The 13,166-nt window shown below is 52.4% G+C and overlaps 1 protein-coding gene across 1 annotated transcript in view; it reads left to right on the forward strand.

Moving 5' to 3' along the window:
- The first annotated feature begins 3,472 nt into the window (after nucleotides 1-3,472).
- Nucleotides 3,473-13,166, forward strand: part of LOC119957988 — a 48,957-nt gene continuing 39,263 nt past the window's right edge. Inside the window, exon 1 of the mRNA XM_038786237.1 lies at nucleotides 3,473-5,733. Within this exon, the coding sequence (XP_038642165.1) occupies nucleotides 3,630-5,733 (2,104 nt within the window). The 5' untranslated portion in view covers nucleotides 3,473-3,629. The remainder of the gene's footprint in view (nucleotides 5,734-13,166) is intronic.

Consider the following 13,166-nt stretch of genomic DNA (forward strand, 5'->3'; position numbering starts at 1 on the left):
ACTAACTAACTGGTTGTGTGGTCATCGATATAAGGGAAGGCTTGTGGTTCACCAACATTATTAATAGAGCAACAAAATCAGCAGAGGAAATCCTGGATGATTCGTTTTTGGCAATCCAGAGGCACTGGGACATCAAATTAACTTCGCAACTGCTGCCCCCCTGAAGCTCAGAAGCAGGAGACGACCATTCGGCCCTTTGGAAACTGTAGCGGCGTGAGGAAACCCACGCAGACACGGGGAGAACGTGCAGACTCCGCACAGACAGTGACCCAAGCCGGGACTCGAACCTGCGACCCTGGAGCAGTGAAGTAACTGTACTACCGCGCCGTACGATACGCCGAGAATCGTAGAATTTACAGTGCAAAAGGAGACCATTCGGCCCATCAAGTCTGCACCGGTCCTTGGAAAGAGAACCCTACTTAAGCCCACATCTCTACCCTAACCCCTTTGGTAGTTACCACTAGTAGTATATTACATGTATTACGGCACTGCCTGTTTAGTAGAGGTACATGGGTAAATCCCTGCCTGCTGGCTCCGCCCAGTAGGCGGCGTATAAATGTGTGTGCCCTCCGATGCTGCAGCCATTCCAGTTCCAGCTACAGGAGGCACTACATCTTGCTCAATAAATTGATGCACTATGAATTACCACAAATACGACAGTAGTGGGGCCCACGATGCCCACAAGGGTGCAGCGCGGTCGGGGATGTAGGACTGGACGTTACGGGAGGCCACTTCTAAAGAATTAGCGAGCTGCCTAGTTCCCGCAAGATCAAGTGTACCCCCTTCCTGTAGCCGCTGGCGGAAGTACGCAGACTTCATGCCCCATAACGTAAGCGTCTCTAATGAAAAGTTCTGTGTGCTGGACTATCGAAACTGCCTGGCAGTCACAGTTCCTACCTAGTATGTGCAGGACACGCCAGAAATTGTCCAGAGACTCCTCGGGGAGTTGCTGTCTCGTGGCCAGGAGGTGCCTGGCATATACTTAATTGACTGGTCAAATGTGATGTCCTTTCAGGAGCTCCATTGCTTTGGGGTAGGTGGGTGCAACCCGGATGAACTGAAAAATGTCAGGGCTCACCCGTGAATAGGGGACTTGGAGCTTCTGCGAGTCCGAGGGTTCCTCAGCGGCTATTTGGAGGTAGCTTTCGAAGCAGGCTAGCCAGTGGTCAAAGGTGGACGTGGCATTGGCTGCTTGAGGGCTCAGCTGCAAGCGATCAGACTTGATGCGGCGATCTATCGTTTAAAAAAATCTTGCTCAATACCCCATAACTCAGAGAAACAGGCCATTTGGCCCATCTGGTCCGTGCTGGCATTTGCCCTCCACTCCTCCCTGGCCATTCGGCCCATCCGGTCCGTGCTGGCGTTGGCCCTCCGCTCCTCCCTGGCCATTCGGCCCACCCGGTCCGTGCTGGCGTTGGCCCTCCACTCCTCCCTGGCCATTCGGCCCACCCGGTCCGTGCTGGCGTTGGCCCTCCACTTCTCCCTGGCCATTCGGCCCACCCAGTCCGTGCTGGCGTTGGCCCTCCACTCCCCCCTGGCCATTCGGCCCACCCGGTCCGTGCTGGCGTTTGCCCTCCACTCCTCCCTGGCCATTCGGCCCACCCGGGCCGTGCTGGCATTTGCAATTCTCCCTCACCCGTGGTTTGGGTTGCCACTCCCAGCTGAAGGAGTGTAACTTGTGGGGTGGGGGGTGGAAAGCAGCCCATCGTCCTTTGTAAAAGTGAAGCTGGGCGGATCCTTGATGAGAGTGAAGCGGCACGGTGTGTGTTTGTGTGTGTGGGGGGGTAGGCCTGGGGAACCCGGGAGGCTCCCGCCCCGCCCCGGGAGGGGTTGGCAACAGGCGCCTGTGTTTACCTGCCTTTCCAAAATGGCGGCCGGCGGGCGGGAGGAGCGGAAAGCCAGGCGGGTGCGCGGCCGGCAGATTCGCCAGAGCCCAGCACCGGGAGCGGGTTTCCCGCTGGGAATGGGAGGGGGCGGATTTAAATCCAGTAGCCCGGGGGGGGGGAATCAGCGGGATTAATGCGGGGGTTTGACGGCCGGGGGGGGGGGTTTGGGTCCCACAGACGGCGGTGGCGAATGTGCGGCCGGGAGCCGTGGCACGCAGTCCTCCCCCCTCCCCCCACCCCGGGCAGCAGCACAACAATCGCCTCCATTAGACTCTCCCAGGCGGCGGAGCCGGAGCGGCAGCGGGGAGGCCGGGAGCGGGCGGGGAGGCAGCGGAGCCCGGGATCCAGCGGCCCGGCAGGACATCACTTCATACCTTCCCCCCCGAGGGCAGCGGGAGGGGGCAGGATTGAATTTAAATACCCCCATCCCAGATAGACAGGGTGATAGGCTTTAAACCCCCCCCCCCCCCTCAGAGACAGGGGGCAGGCCTGGACAGACAGGGTGACAAATAAGGGACGAGATTTAAATTACTCCCCAGATAGACAGGGAGATAAACTTAGAATACCCCCCCCCCCCACACACACACACACAGGGGGACAAGGTTTAATCCCCCCCCCCCCCCCAGACAGGGTTTAATCCCCCCCCCAGACAGGGTTTAATCCCCCCCCCCCAGACAGGGTTTAATCCCCCCCCCCCCCCAGACAGGGTTTAATCCCCCCCCCCCAGACAGGGTTTAATCCCCCCCCCCCCAGACGGGGTTTAATCCCCCCCCCCCAGACAGGGTTTAATCCCCCCCCCCCAGACAGGGTTTAATCCCCCCCCGACAGGGTTTAATCCCCCCCCCCCCCCCCAGACAGGGTTTAATCCCCCCCCCCCCAGACGGGGTTTAATCCCCCCCCCCCAGACGGGGTTTAATCCCCCCCCCCAGACGGGGTTTAACCCCCCCCCCCAGACGGGGTTTAATCCCCCCCCCAGACAGGGTTTAATCCCCACCCCCAGACAGGGTTTAATCTCCCCCCCCCCAGACAGGGTTTAAATTCCCCCCAAGACAGGGTTCAGATCTCCCCCCCCCCCCCCCCCCCAGACAGGGTTCAGATCTCCCCCCCCCAGACAGGGTTCAGATCTCCCCCCCCCCCCCAGACAGGGTTCAGATCTCCCCCCCCCCCCCCAGACAGGGTTCAGATCTCCCCCCCCCCCCCCCAGACAGGGTTCAGATCTCCCCCCCCCCCCCAAGACAGGGTTCAGATCTCCCCCCCCCCCCCCCAACAGGGTTCAAATCCCCCACCCCCCCCACCTCCGCCCCCATAAGGGTTCCCACAGACGGTTTAAACGGGGGGGACAGCCAGGGTGAAAAACTATAGGGGGGAAGGGATTTAAATTACCCCCCCCCCCCCATAGACAGGGAGATAGGCTTTAAATACCCCACCCTCCACAGACAGGGGGCAGGGTTTAACCCCTCCCCCCAAGCAAGGGAGGGCAGGGTTTAAACCCCCCCCCCCTCCCGGACAGGGGGGGATAACGTTTACCCCCCCAACAAGGGGGGGACAGAGTTTAAGCCCCCCCCCCCCACAGGCAGGGTTTAAATCCCCCCCCCCCCCTCCTGACGGGGACAGGGTTCCCCCCAGACAAGGTTTAACCCCCCCCCCCCCCCCGACAGACAGGGGGGGGAGACAGTGTTTTACCCCCTCCCCAGCCAGGGAGGAGACGGACTTTAACCCCCCCATCCCAAGCTCCACAGTGGGATGGAGGTGGGCAACAGCCCAGGAGGGGTAGGCCAGCTCGAGAATAATAACCTGTCAGGGCAGCTGGAGAGCAGTACTGAGCTGGGAGTGAGCTACTGTCTTAGTCAAGGTGAAAGATTCCTGGGGCAGGCTGACTTCCAGCTCCAGAGAGGCCTTAACCACAGTCAGTGTAATAATACTGACCTTGCAGAGCTTCAAAAGAATAATATTGACCTAGGGGAGAATTACTGTGGTAATCAGAGTATGAATACCCTACGACAGGCTAATATCCATCTCCAGAAAGGCTTTAACTACAGTCAGAGCAATAATACTAACTTGGGGGTGACTTACTGCCATAGTCAGAGTGGTAATTCCCTGGGACAGGTTGATTTCCAGCTGCAGGGAGTCTTTAACCACAGTCAGAGTAATAATACTAACCTGGGAGAGCAGCAAAATATGAATACTGACCTGACAGGGGGCTATTGCCAGAGTCAGGGTAATAATACTCTGAGACAGGCTGCTCCCCAGCTCCACAAAGGCTTTAACCATGGACAGTCCGACAATACTGATGTTAAAGAGCAGAACGAAAATATTACTGACCTGGCAGTGAATTACTGTCATAGTCCGGATAATACCCTAAGGGAGATGGAAGTTGGTAATACCCCTCTCGATGGAGACCAAATTCACCAGCTAGTGAATACTGACCTGGGAGCGGGCTACTGTCACATTCAAAGTGATAATACCTTAGGAGGTGATACTCGGGGAGCGATGGAGGTTAGGGATACCCCTCTGTGCAAAGTCCACCAGCTAGAGAATAATGCAGACCTGGGAGTGGGCTGCTATCGGGATGCTAACCCTCTGAGTGAGAGTGGTGCCACTCTTGGGGGAGAACAACTCTGCCACGGGGAGAATAGCACTAATATGGGAGAGGGCAACCTCCTCATTCAGGAAAATGTTACCCCAGAAGAGTACAGCCCATGCAGTGGAGACCACCCGTGTCAGAGAGAAGTGGAGATAATCGATAACTGGACTGGGATAATGGTTAACAGCTGGCCGGGAGCACTCGAAACTGAGGACGAGATTGCTGATGTTCACAGTGGGAAAGACGTGAAAGGTGAAACTGGCGATTGCCTGTTAGAAACCGAGTCGAGAGGCGATCCCGAAGAAGAGAGGAGGCAGGAGAGAGTGCAGGTGCCGGCGGCTGAGAGAGAAAGCCGGTTTCAGGTTGGTGGAAACGGGCTGGCACCAGAGGATGGGGAGTGTGTCGCTAAAATCGGTGCATCCACACAGGAGCTAGAGAGCGGATCAGAGGGAGAAATCCAGCAAGAACAAGGGAATGATGGTGACGGAGGCAAGGATTTGCTGACAGAGAAAACTGCGGAAAGGGGGAAAGAAGAGGGATTAAGGCAGGAACTCTGCATGCCCGGGGTCAGTTGCATGGAGGAGGAATGCACGGTGGGGGAAAGCCGCCTTGAGACCGAGACGGTGGAAGAAGCAGAGAGCGGGCAGAGCATGTCTGCAGTACAGATGAGAGATAAATTCACACAGTGTGTGTCAACAGAGGCAAGGCTGCAGGAAGTGAAAATTGAAGCAATGCAGAAACGAGAACAAAACACAAGCAGCAAGGAGGTGGACAGTGAGAGCAGCTGCCAAAGCCCGAATCTGACTGTGGTGCAGCAGACGGATACCGACAGGACTGGCCAGACCGCCGGGGGGCAAGGTGTCAACCAAGGAGGAGCACCTTTCAAATTGATTTTGGAAATGGAGAGCTCTGCAGACCAGCTGGAGGAGGGGTGCAGTGCCACGGAATCGGACTGTGACGGCCCATTACCCACGGCAGTGGGCACTGCCAGGCCGCAGATGCCCACCTCGGCATGTGACAGTTGCTCTGAGCATTCTGCCTCCCCTCGGATACGTCTGGATTTGCTCTCCCCCCTCACGCAGGACATGACCCACCCCCTCGCTTTGACCCTCTCCCCTCCGGACCAGGCCGGCGAGTCCACCTCGCTCTCGCCTTCGCCTTCGCTGGATAGCCGGATAAAGCAAGGCGTGAAGCGGGTAACCTTTCCCTCGGACGAGGCCATCGTCTCTGGAGCAGTGGAGCCAAAAGACCCCTGGAGACATGGTAAATGCCAGAAATATGTTATTTTGCTATTGCATGTCTCTGACTCTCTCTTCACCGGATTAAATACATTAAAACGTTAGCATTGTTCAAGCTTCATTTGGCATAAATTGGCCCTTCCTGAGTCACCTGCTGTAAGACAGACTGGCAAACAGGGGGCTGCCACAATGCCCCTGGTCTAAGAAAAGGAGCAATCGATTTGCGTTCCTTGCTGGAAAGGTCTACTTGGTGTTTTGCGAATGTTACGGCCAAGAAATGGGCAGTTTTTGTGTTTTATCTTGCACGTGAGCAGTCGCCCTATTCTGGCGTGCCTGTGAAATTCCAAAAAACCACAAGAGGGCGTGAATGAGCTTAACTGTGAAGCCCACTGAAGTCAAATAGCCTCCCTCTTGCAAAGTCTTGGACGAGATGCCGGGTGGGAGGTTGGCCTTGTTTCTGTGCACTAGAATATAGAAGATAGTGTCTGCAGGATAAAGGTAGGGGGCAAGGGGAGTGTGCATGCGTGCTGTTTTCATTCATTTCCCTGTCTTCATCAACTGGATAATTTGATTAAGATTTTCTTGAGCGATTTTAAGTACTGATTGTGCCCCCCCCCCCCCATCTTGGGGAGAAAAACATTGGGCCATCGCTAATGTTAACATTCTGTTTGTTCCATTGAGCTGAGTCAAGTCACCTTGATGTTGTCAGTGGTCACAATTTAAACAAAAAAAAATGCATTCAACAGTGAGTAACAGATAAGATAGTGCGAGAGACAGAGAGAGACAGTACATGGCGCAGTGAAACAGTGGAACCCTGGCTCCAAGCACTGTTGCCACCTCTCTCGTGCCTCCACGGCTCCCTCCACCCCACTGTCTGCTTGGGTAGGACATCAAAATGTTTGGGCTGCATTAATGGATTTCCGAGAGGGAATGCAACGCCATGTTTGTGGGATGCTTTGAGCTAGTTGCCAGTGTGCATTCTAGCTTCTATAGCGATCAGAATCCCCGCTTTCCGGAAAATGTCAGTTTCTGATGCGGTATGGTTCCATGGTCTTTGATGGCTTCCGAGACCCCCAGTCCTTGCTCTTGCTTTGTGAGGCCAGACTGCGCTGATGTAGAATTAAAACCGCGGGGCGCATAGATAACTGGATCTAAACCAACCGAAAATGGCCAATCTGTTAGTCTCTGATAGGGGAAAGGGTGTTTTCAGACTGAAATCAATGTGACTGTTCACTATATGACCCAGAGTCGAGATTCCGACTGCCTATCTCTTCCCCCCCCCCCCCCCCCCCCATATCACCAAGACTGCCGACTATCACCTCCATAATATTGCCTGTCTCCAGCCCAGCCTCGGTGTCTCTCCCCTGCTGGAACCCCCCTTCGTGCCTTTGTTACTCCCAGATCGACAATTCCATTGCTCTCCGGCCCTCACAGCTCGTACCCTCTGTAAACGAGGTTGTCCAAGACTGCTACCTCTGCCATAACCATCTCCCTCATCACTCCTGTGCTTGTTGACTCCCGGTCCGTCAGTGCCCCAATGTCCCTCCCATGTTTTTGATCCCTCCAAGGCCATTTTCTGCCCCTGCAACATTGATACATAGAAGATAAGAGCAGGAAGAGGCCATTTGGCCCTCCGAGCCTGCTCCACCATTTATCACGATCATGGCTGATCATCCAACTCAATAGCCTAATCCTGCTTTCTCCCCATAGCCTTGGATCCCACTCTCCCCAAGTGCTATATCCAGCCGCCTCTTGAATATATTCAAAGCTTTAGCATCAGCTACTTCCTGTGGTAATGAACACCACTCTTTGGGTGAAGAAATGTCTCCCAACCCTCTGAGATCTCTGCGTTTCCTATACTTGTGACATCTTGAACACCCCCAATTTCTATCACTACACGCTTGCTCAATGTGCTTTCAGCTGCCTGAGTCCTGGGATTCACTCCCTAAAGCACTTCCACCTCTCTTTCCACCTTTCAGAGAACCTCTTGCACCTGTTCTAATAGCTTCTCAATTGCGTTGGTGTCACATTGTCAGTAATGCTGCTGAGAGCTGTCCTGGGACATTGTAGTTGAAAGGAGAACTTGCATTTATATAGCACCTTTCATGACCCCTGGACTTTGCAATCAATTAAGTAGTTTTGAAGTATAGTCAGTGTTGTCATCATAGAATCCCTATTTTGCAGAAGGAGGTCATTCATGTCTGGACCAACCATCTGAAAGAGCACCCGACCTAGGCCCTAACTTTCCCACCCTATCCCGATAACCCCACCTCAGCTTCGGACACTTAAGGGGCAATTTAGCATGGCCAATCCACCAAGCTCCACACAGGCAATCACCCAGGGCCGAGTGACAGCCAATGTGTGCACAGCAAGCTCACACAAACAGCAATGTGTGAATGAGCCACAATCTCGTTTGGTGATGAAAATGAAAATCGCTTATTGTCACGTGTAGGCTTCAAATGAAGTTACTGTGAAAAAGCCCCTAGTTGCCACATTCCAGCGCCTGTTCGGGGAGGCTGGTACGGGAATTGAACCTGTGCTGCTGGCCTTGTTCTACTTTGGAAGCCAACTGTTTAGCCCACTGTGCTAAACCTGCCCCTCAAAATGAATTTTGAGGGATAAATATTGGCCAGGACCCCCCCCCCCCCCTCTTTGAAATAGTGGCCATGGGACCACTAAAATAAGTTAGTATCTGCAGGATGAAAGTAGGGGGCAGGGGAGTGTGTATTTGCCTGTCTTCAATTAATCAATTTGTTTACGGTTTTCTTGAGCAATTTGAGTACTGAGTGTGCTTAATGTGTGATTCCCAAGCATCTGATTCTTGGGGAGAAAAACATTGGGCTATGATTAAATGTTAATATTCTGTTTGTTCCATTGAGCTGAGTCAAGTCACCTTGATGTTGTCAGTGGTCACAATTTAAACAAAAATAAAATATATTCAACAGTGAGGAACAGATAAGAGTGCGCGAGAGACTGAGACAGTACACGGCGCAGTGAAACAGTGGAACCCTGGCTCCATGCACGGCTGCCACCTCTGCTGTGTGTGTGTGTCTCTCCCCTCCAATCCCACCACATGCTCGGGTAGAACATCAAAATGTTTGGGTTGCGCTTATGGGTTTCCGAGCTGGAGGTGCAACGTCCTGTTTGTGGGAGACTTTGAGCTCGTTGCCAGTGTGCATTCCAGCTTTTGTAGGGATCAGAATTCCAACTTTCCAGAAAATGCAAGCTACTGATGGGGTTTTGATGGGGGATTTGACGTCCACCCGAGCAGACAGCTGGGACCTCTGTTGGATGTGGCATCCGAAAGACAGCACCTTTGTCAGTCCAGCACTCCCTGAAGTGTCAGCCTAGATTTTTGTGCTCAAGGCCTGGAGTGGGATTTGTACACAGAATCTTGCTACCAACTGAGCCACGGACACCACTAGGTTAAAGGTGCTATATGGATGCATTTTGTTGCTGTTATAGCATCGTAACTGAGGGTGCTGAAAGATCACACTAATTGCTCCATTATCATCAGTTTCTTCGATCTCTAGGCTGCCAACAGCACCCCTGTGATAGCAGCAACGGCACAGTGTAGCACTTAACCTGAGCAATATGCTGGGGCTGCATCACCCCAGTTTAGTTTGCTTCAACCCACTATAACTGGGATCTGGCATCATAAGGGTCAGAATCCCGTGCCTCCTTGTGACACTTACTAGGCAGAGAGCACTGACGGGCTGTTAGACAGTGGGAATTTTCATAATCCAGTCTAACTGCGTCCTGGCCCTCAATCGCCATCTCAAAAGACATGCTCTGATCGTTATCATTGCTATTTGTGGGAGCTTGCTGTGCACAAACTGGTTGCTGCGTTTCTTACATTAAAACAGTGACCACACTTCAGAAATTCTTCCTTGGCTGCAGAGCAGTTTGGTACGGCCAGTGGTTGCCAAAGGCGCTATATAAATGCAAGTCTTTCAATTCTGGTCCTGTTGGTCATCCGGTGACACTTTCTGTCAAAGAAAACATGACATTTTTAAACTGTGTTTGCAAAATATTTTCACATTTTATGAAGCTGTTACACATGTATGTGTTGATTCATACGTGTATTTTGTGCAGTCAACATGGTTTAAATACACAGCCAGTGTATAAATTGGGTCGAACATGCTACAGATTTCATTTTACCCCGTTTGCAGCATCTACCTGAGGGAGGGGGAGGCTGCCCTCGACAAGCAGCCAGTATTTGGACGTAGATAGAGATGTCGATTCCCAACCATGGTGTTAATTAATAACGGGAGGACCGTTTGCCGAAGTTGTAAACTTTACTCCCTCAATGCTGCGCCAGCAAAATTAAAAGGAAGTTTGTTTGCAAGGGAAGTGCTTGCAAAGGCAGCAGGATGGCACAGCGGTTAGCGCTGCTGTCTCACAGCGCCAGAGATCCCTTGGGTGCCTGTCTTTTTGGAGTTTGCACTTTCTTTTTCTATTTTTTTATAAATTTAGAGTACCCAATTCATTTTTTCCAATTAAGGGGCAATTTAGCGTGTCCAATCCACCTACCCTGCACACCTTTGGGTTGTGGGGACGAAACCCACACAAACACTGGGAGAATGTGCAAACTCCACATGGACAGTGACCCAGAGCCGGGGTCGAACCTGGGACCTCGGCACCGTGAGGCAGCAGCACTAACCACTGCGCCACCGTGCTGCCCGGGTTTGCACTTTCTCCTGTGTCTGGGTGGGTTTCCTCCGAGTGCTCCGGTTTCCCCCCACTGTCCAAAGATGTGCAGGGTCGGAGGATTGGTCGTGATGTGGGCGTCACGGTAGCATAGTGATTAGCACTGTTGCTTCACAACGCCAGGGTTCCAGGTTCGATTCCTGGCTTGGGTCACTGTGCGTTGTCCCCGTGTCTGCGTGGGTTTCCTTCTGAATTCACCCTCCGTGTACCCGAACAGGCGCCGGAATGTGGTGACTGAGGGATTTTCACAGTAAATTAATTTACAGTAGCGTTAATGTAAGCCTACTTGTGACAATAATAAAGATTATAATAATAATAAAAATTGGCAAGTAGTGTGGAGGTTAGGTGGGGCTACAGGGAGTGGGATTAGGGTGGAGGAGTGGGCCGAAGTAGGGTTCTCTTTCAGCGGATTGGTGCAGACTTGATTGGCCAAATGGTCGCCTCCTGCAATATAGGAATTCTATTCTATGGTTCTACTTTTCCCGTTTGTTCCTCCTTCGTGCTGACACTTGCTGCATATGTTTGGACTGAGCTTCACACTTCACCTGATGAACAATCTTAATCTGGTGAGCGTGGACGCTGCTGTTCGTCCCCAATGTCCTTTCCAATAATAACTTAATTAGAAGTGCATTACATAACCGTTTAAATTTGACATAAAATGTGGTACAGTTCAACTTCTTTCACTGCAGCATGTGGCACCATGAGGTGTCTCACGGAAGTGACAGGTTATTTTGTCGGGCATACAGCCCGAGGGGTTTTACATGGGTTCCTGCCCCTCGGTGCGCTCTAGTGGGAGGTTTGTGGCTGGTAACCCTTCCCCGTTGCGCCTGCTGCAAGTTTTAGTTCTATTTGTCCTCGACTAATATTCATTCAGCCGGAGGTGGGAAAGGTTATAAGCTAATGATTTTTAAAATTCATTCTTGGGATGTGGGCTTCGCTGGCGAGGCCCAGCAATTATTGCCCGCCCCTAATTGCCCCTTGAGAAGGTGATTGTGAGCCGACTTCTTGTACGTTGCAGTCCACGTGGTGTAGGTACATCCACAGTGCTGTTAGGGAGGGAGTTCCAAAATTTAGAACCAGGAGCAGGAAACTGAACTTGCTGATTTTCCATCGAATCCCTACAGTGCAGAAGGAGGCCATTTGGCCCAGCGTGTCTGGACTAGCCCTCTGAAAGAGCACCCTACTTCGGCCCACCCTATCCCAGTAATGCATCCTAACGTTTGATCACTGAGGGCCAATTTAGAATGGCCAATCCGGCGGCACGGTGGCGTAATGGTTAGCACTGCTGCCTCACGGCGCCGAGGTCCCAGGTTCGATCCCGGCTCTGGGTCACTGTTCTTGTGGAGTTTGCACATTCTCCCCGTGTCTGTGTGGGTTTCGCCCCACAACCCAAAAGATGTGCAGGGTAGGTGGATTGGCCACGCTAAATTGCCCCTTAATTAGAAAAAATGAATTGGGCACCCTAAATTTATTTTATAAAAGATTGGCCAATCCACCTAACTACATCTTTGGACACTCTTTGTTTTTTTGGTCACTGGACCAGGGCCATTCTGGGCTGCTTCAACTGATACGAGGTGACTTGGCACAAACCAGATTTTGGACCGGGCCCACTTCCTCGCCAGGAGGCCTCAGACCGTGGAACTTGTTTTCTGACTAAGAGTCTCCTCCCTCTTTCCATCAGCTGATTATTGTCCACTGACTTTGAGGAAAGAAAAGGGTGTTCATTGATCAACAACAACATTTGTATAGCACCTTTAACACTGTCAAATGTCTCATGGCGCTTATCAAGGGTGTGAAATCAGTAAAGGCATGTTTGACACTGCACCACATGAGGTAGCAGAACGGTTCATCGGAAAAGCTTTAAGGGGAGTCTTGAATGAAGAGGAGAGGCGTGGGAATTCCAAAGCTTTGGGCTCTGGCAGCTGAAGGCACGGCTGCCAATGGTGGAGGTTAAAAGAAAAAGAATGAGGCTGGAATTGGAGGAAGTTTGTAGAAAGTTACTGAGTTAATGGGGTAGGGAGAGGGGAGATCATGGGGGGGGGGGCTTGCAAACGAGGCTGCGGATTTCAAAACTCGGGTGTCGTCAGAGCGGAGGCCAGTGTAGGTCAGCGAGCTTGAGTGCATGTACCAGGAAGCAGAGTTTTGGCCGAGCAGGGATTTGGGTGGGGTAGGAACCTGAAGGTCAGACATTGAAGTCGGGGCGGCACGGCGGCGCAGTGGTTCGCACTGCTGCCTCATGGCGCCGAGGACCCAGGTTCGGTCCCGGCCCCGGGTTACTGCCCATGTGGAGTTTGCACATTCTCCCCTTGTCTGCATGGGTCTCAGCCCCCAGAACTCAAAAAGATGTGCAGTGTAGGTGAATTGGCCACGCTAAATCGCTCCTTAATTGGAAAAAAAGAATTGGGTATTCTAAATTTATCAAATATACAGCAGACAGTGAAGTCTAGAGGTGACAGAAGCATGGACAAGGGGTTGCAGCAGCAAATAAGCAGCAAGTTAGCCTGTAGGTGCATGTTAGGTTTCCTGATATTTGTTCCGTTTACTTTTTGGGGCAAATTTCCCATTTCCACAGTCTCGCCTGCCTCCAGCACTAAAAGAAATTCTCAATTTTTACGACTACTACAGGTATAATGCTCACTAGCACTGCCCAGTACCAGTTACTGTCAAAGGAGGTTCCTGTTCCAGCTGTGCCTGCTGGATAGGTGCAGGCAGACTTCAGGTGTCGACAAAGAGTCCCTCCTGTTTTAA

This window comes from Scyliorhinus canicula, chromosome 27 (genome assembly GCF_902713615.1).
Source record: "Scyliorhinus canicula chromosome 27, sScyCan1.1, whole genome shotgun sequence".
NCBI lineage: Eukaryota > Metazoa > Chordata > Chondrichthyes > Carcharhiniformes > Scyliorhinidae > Scyliorhinus > Scyliorhinus canicula.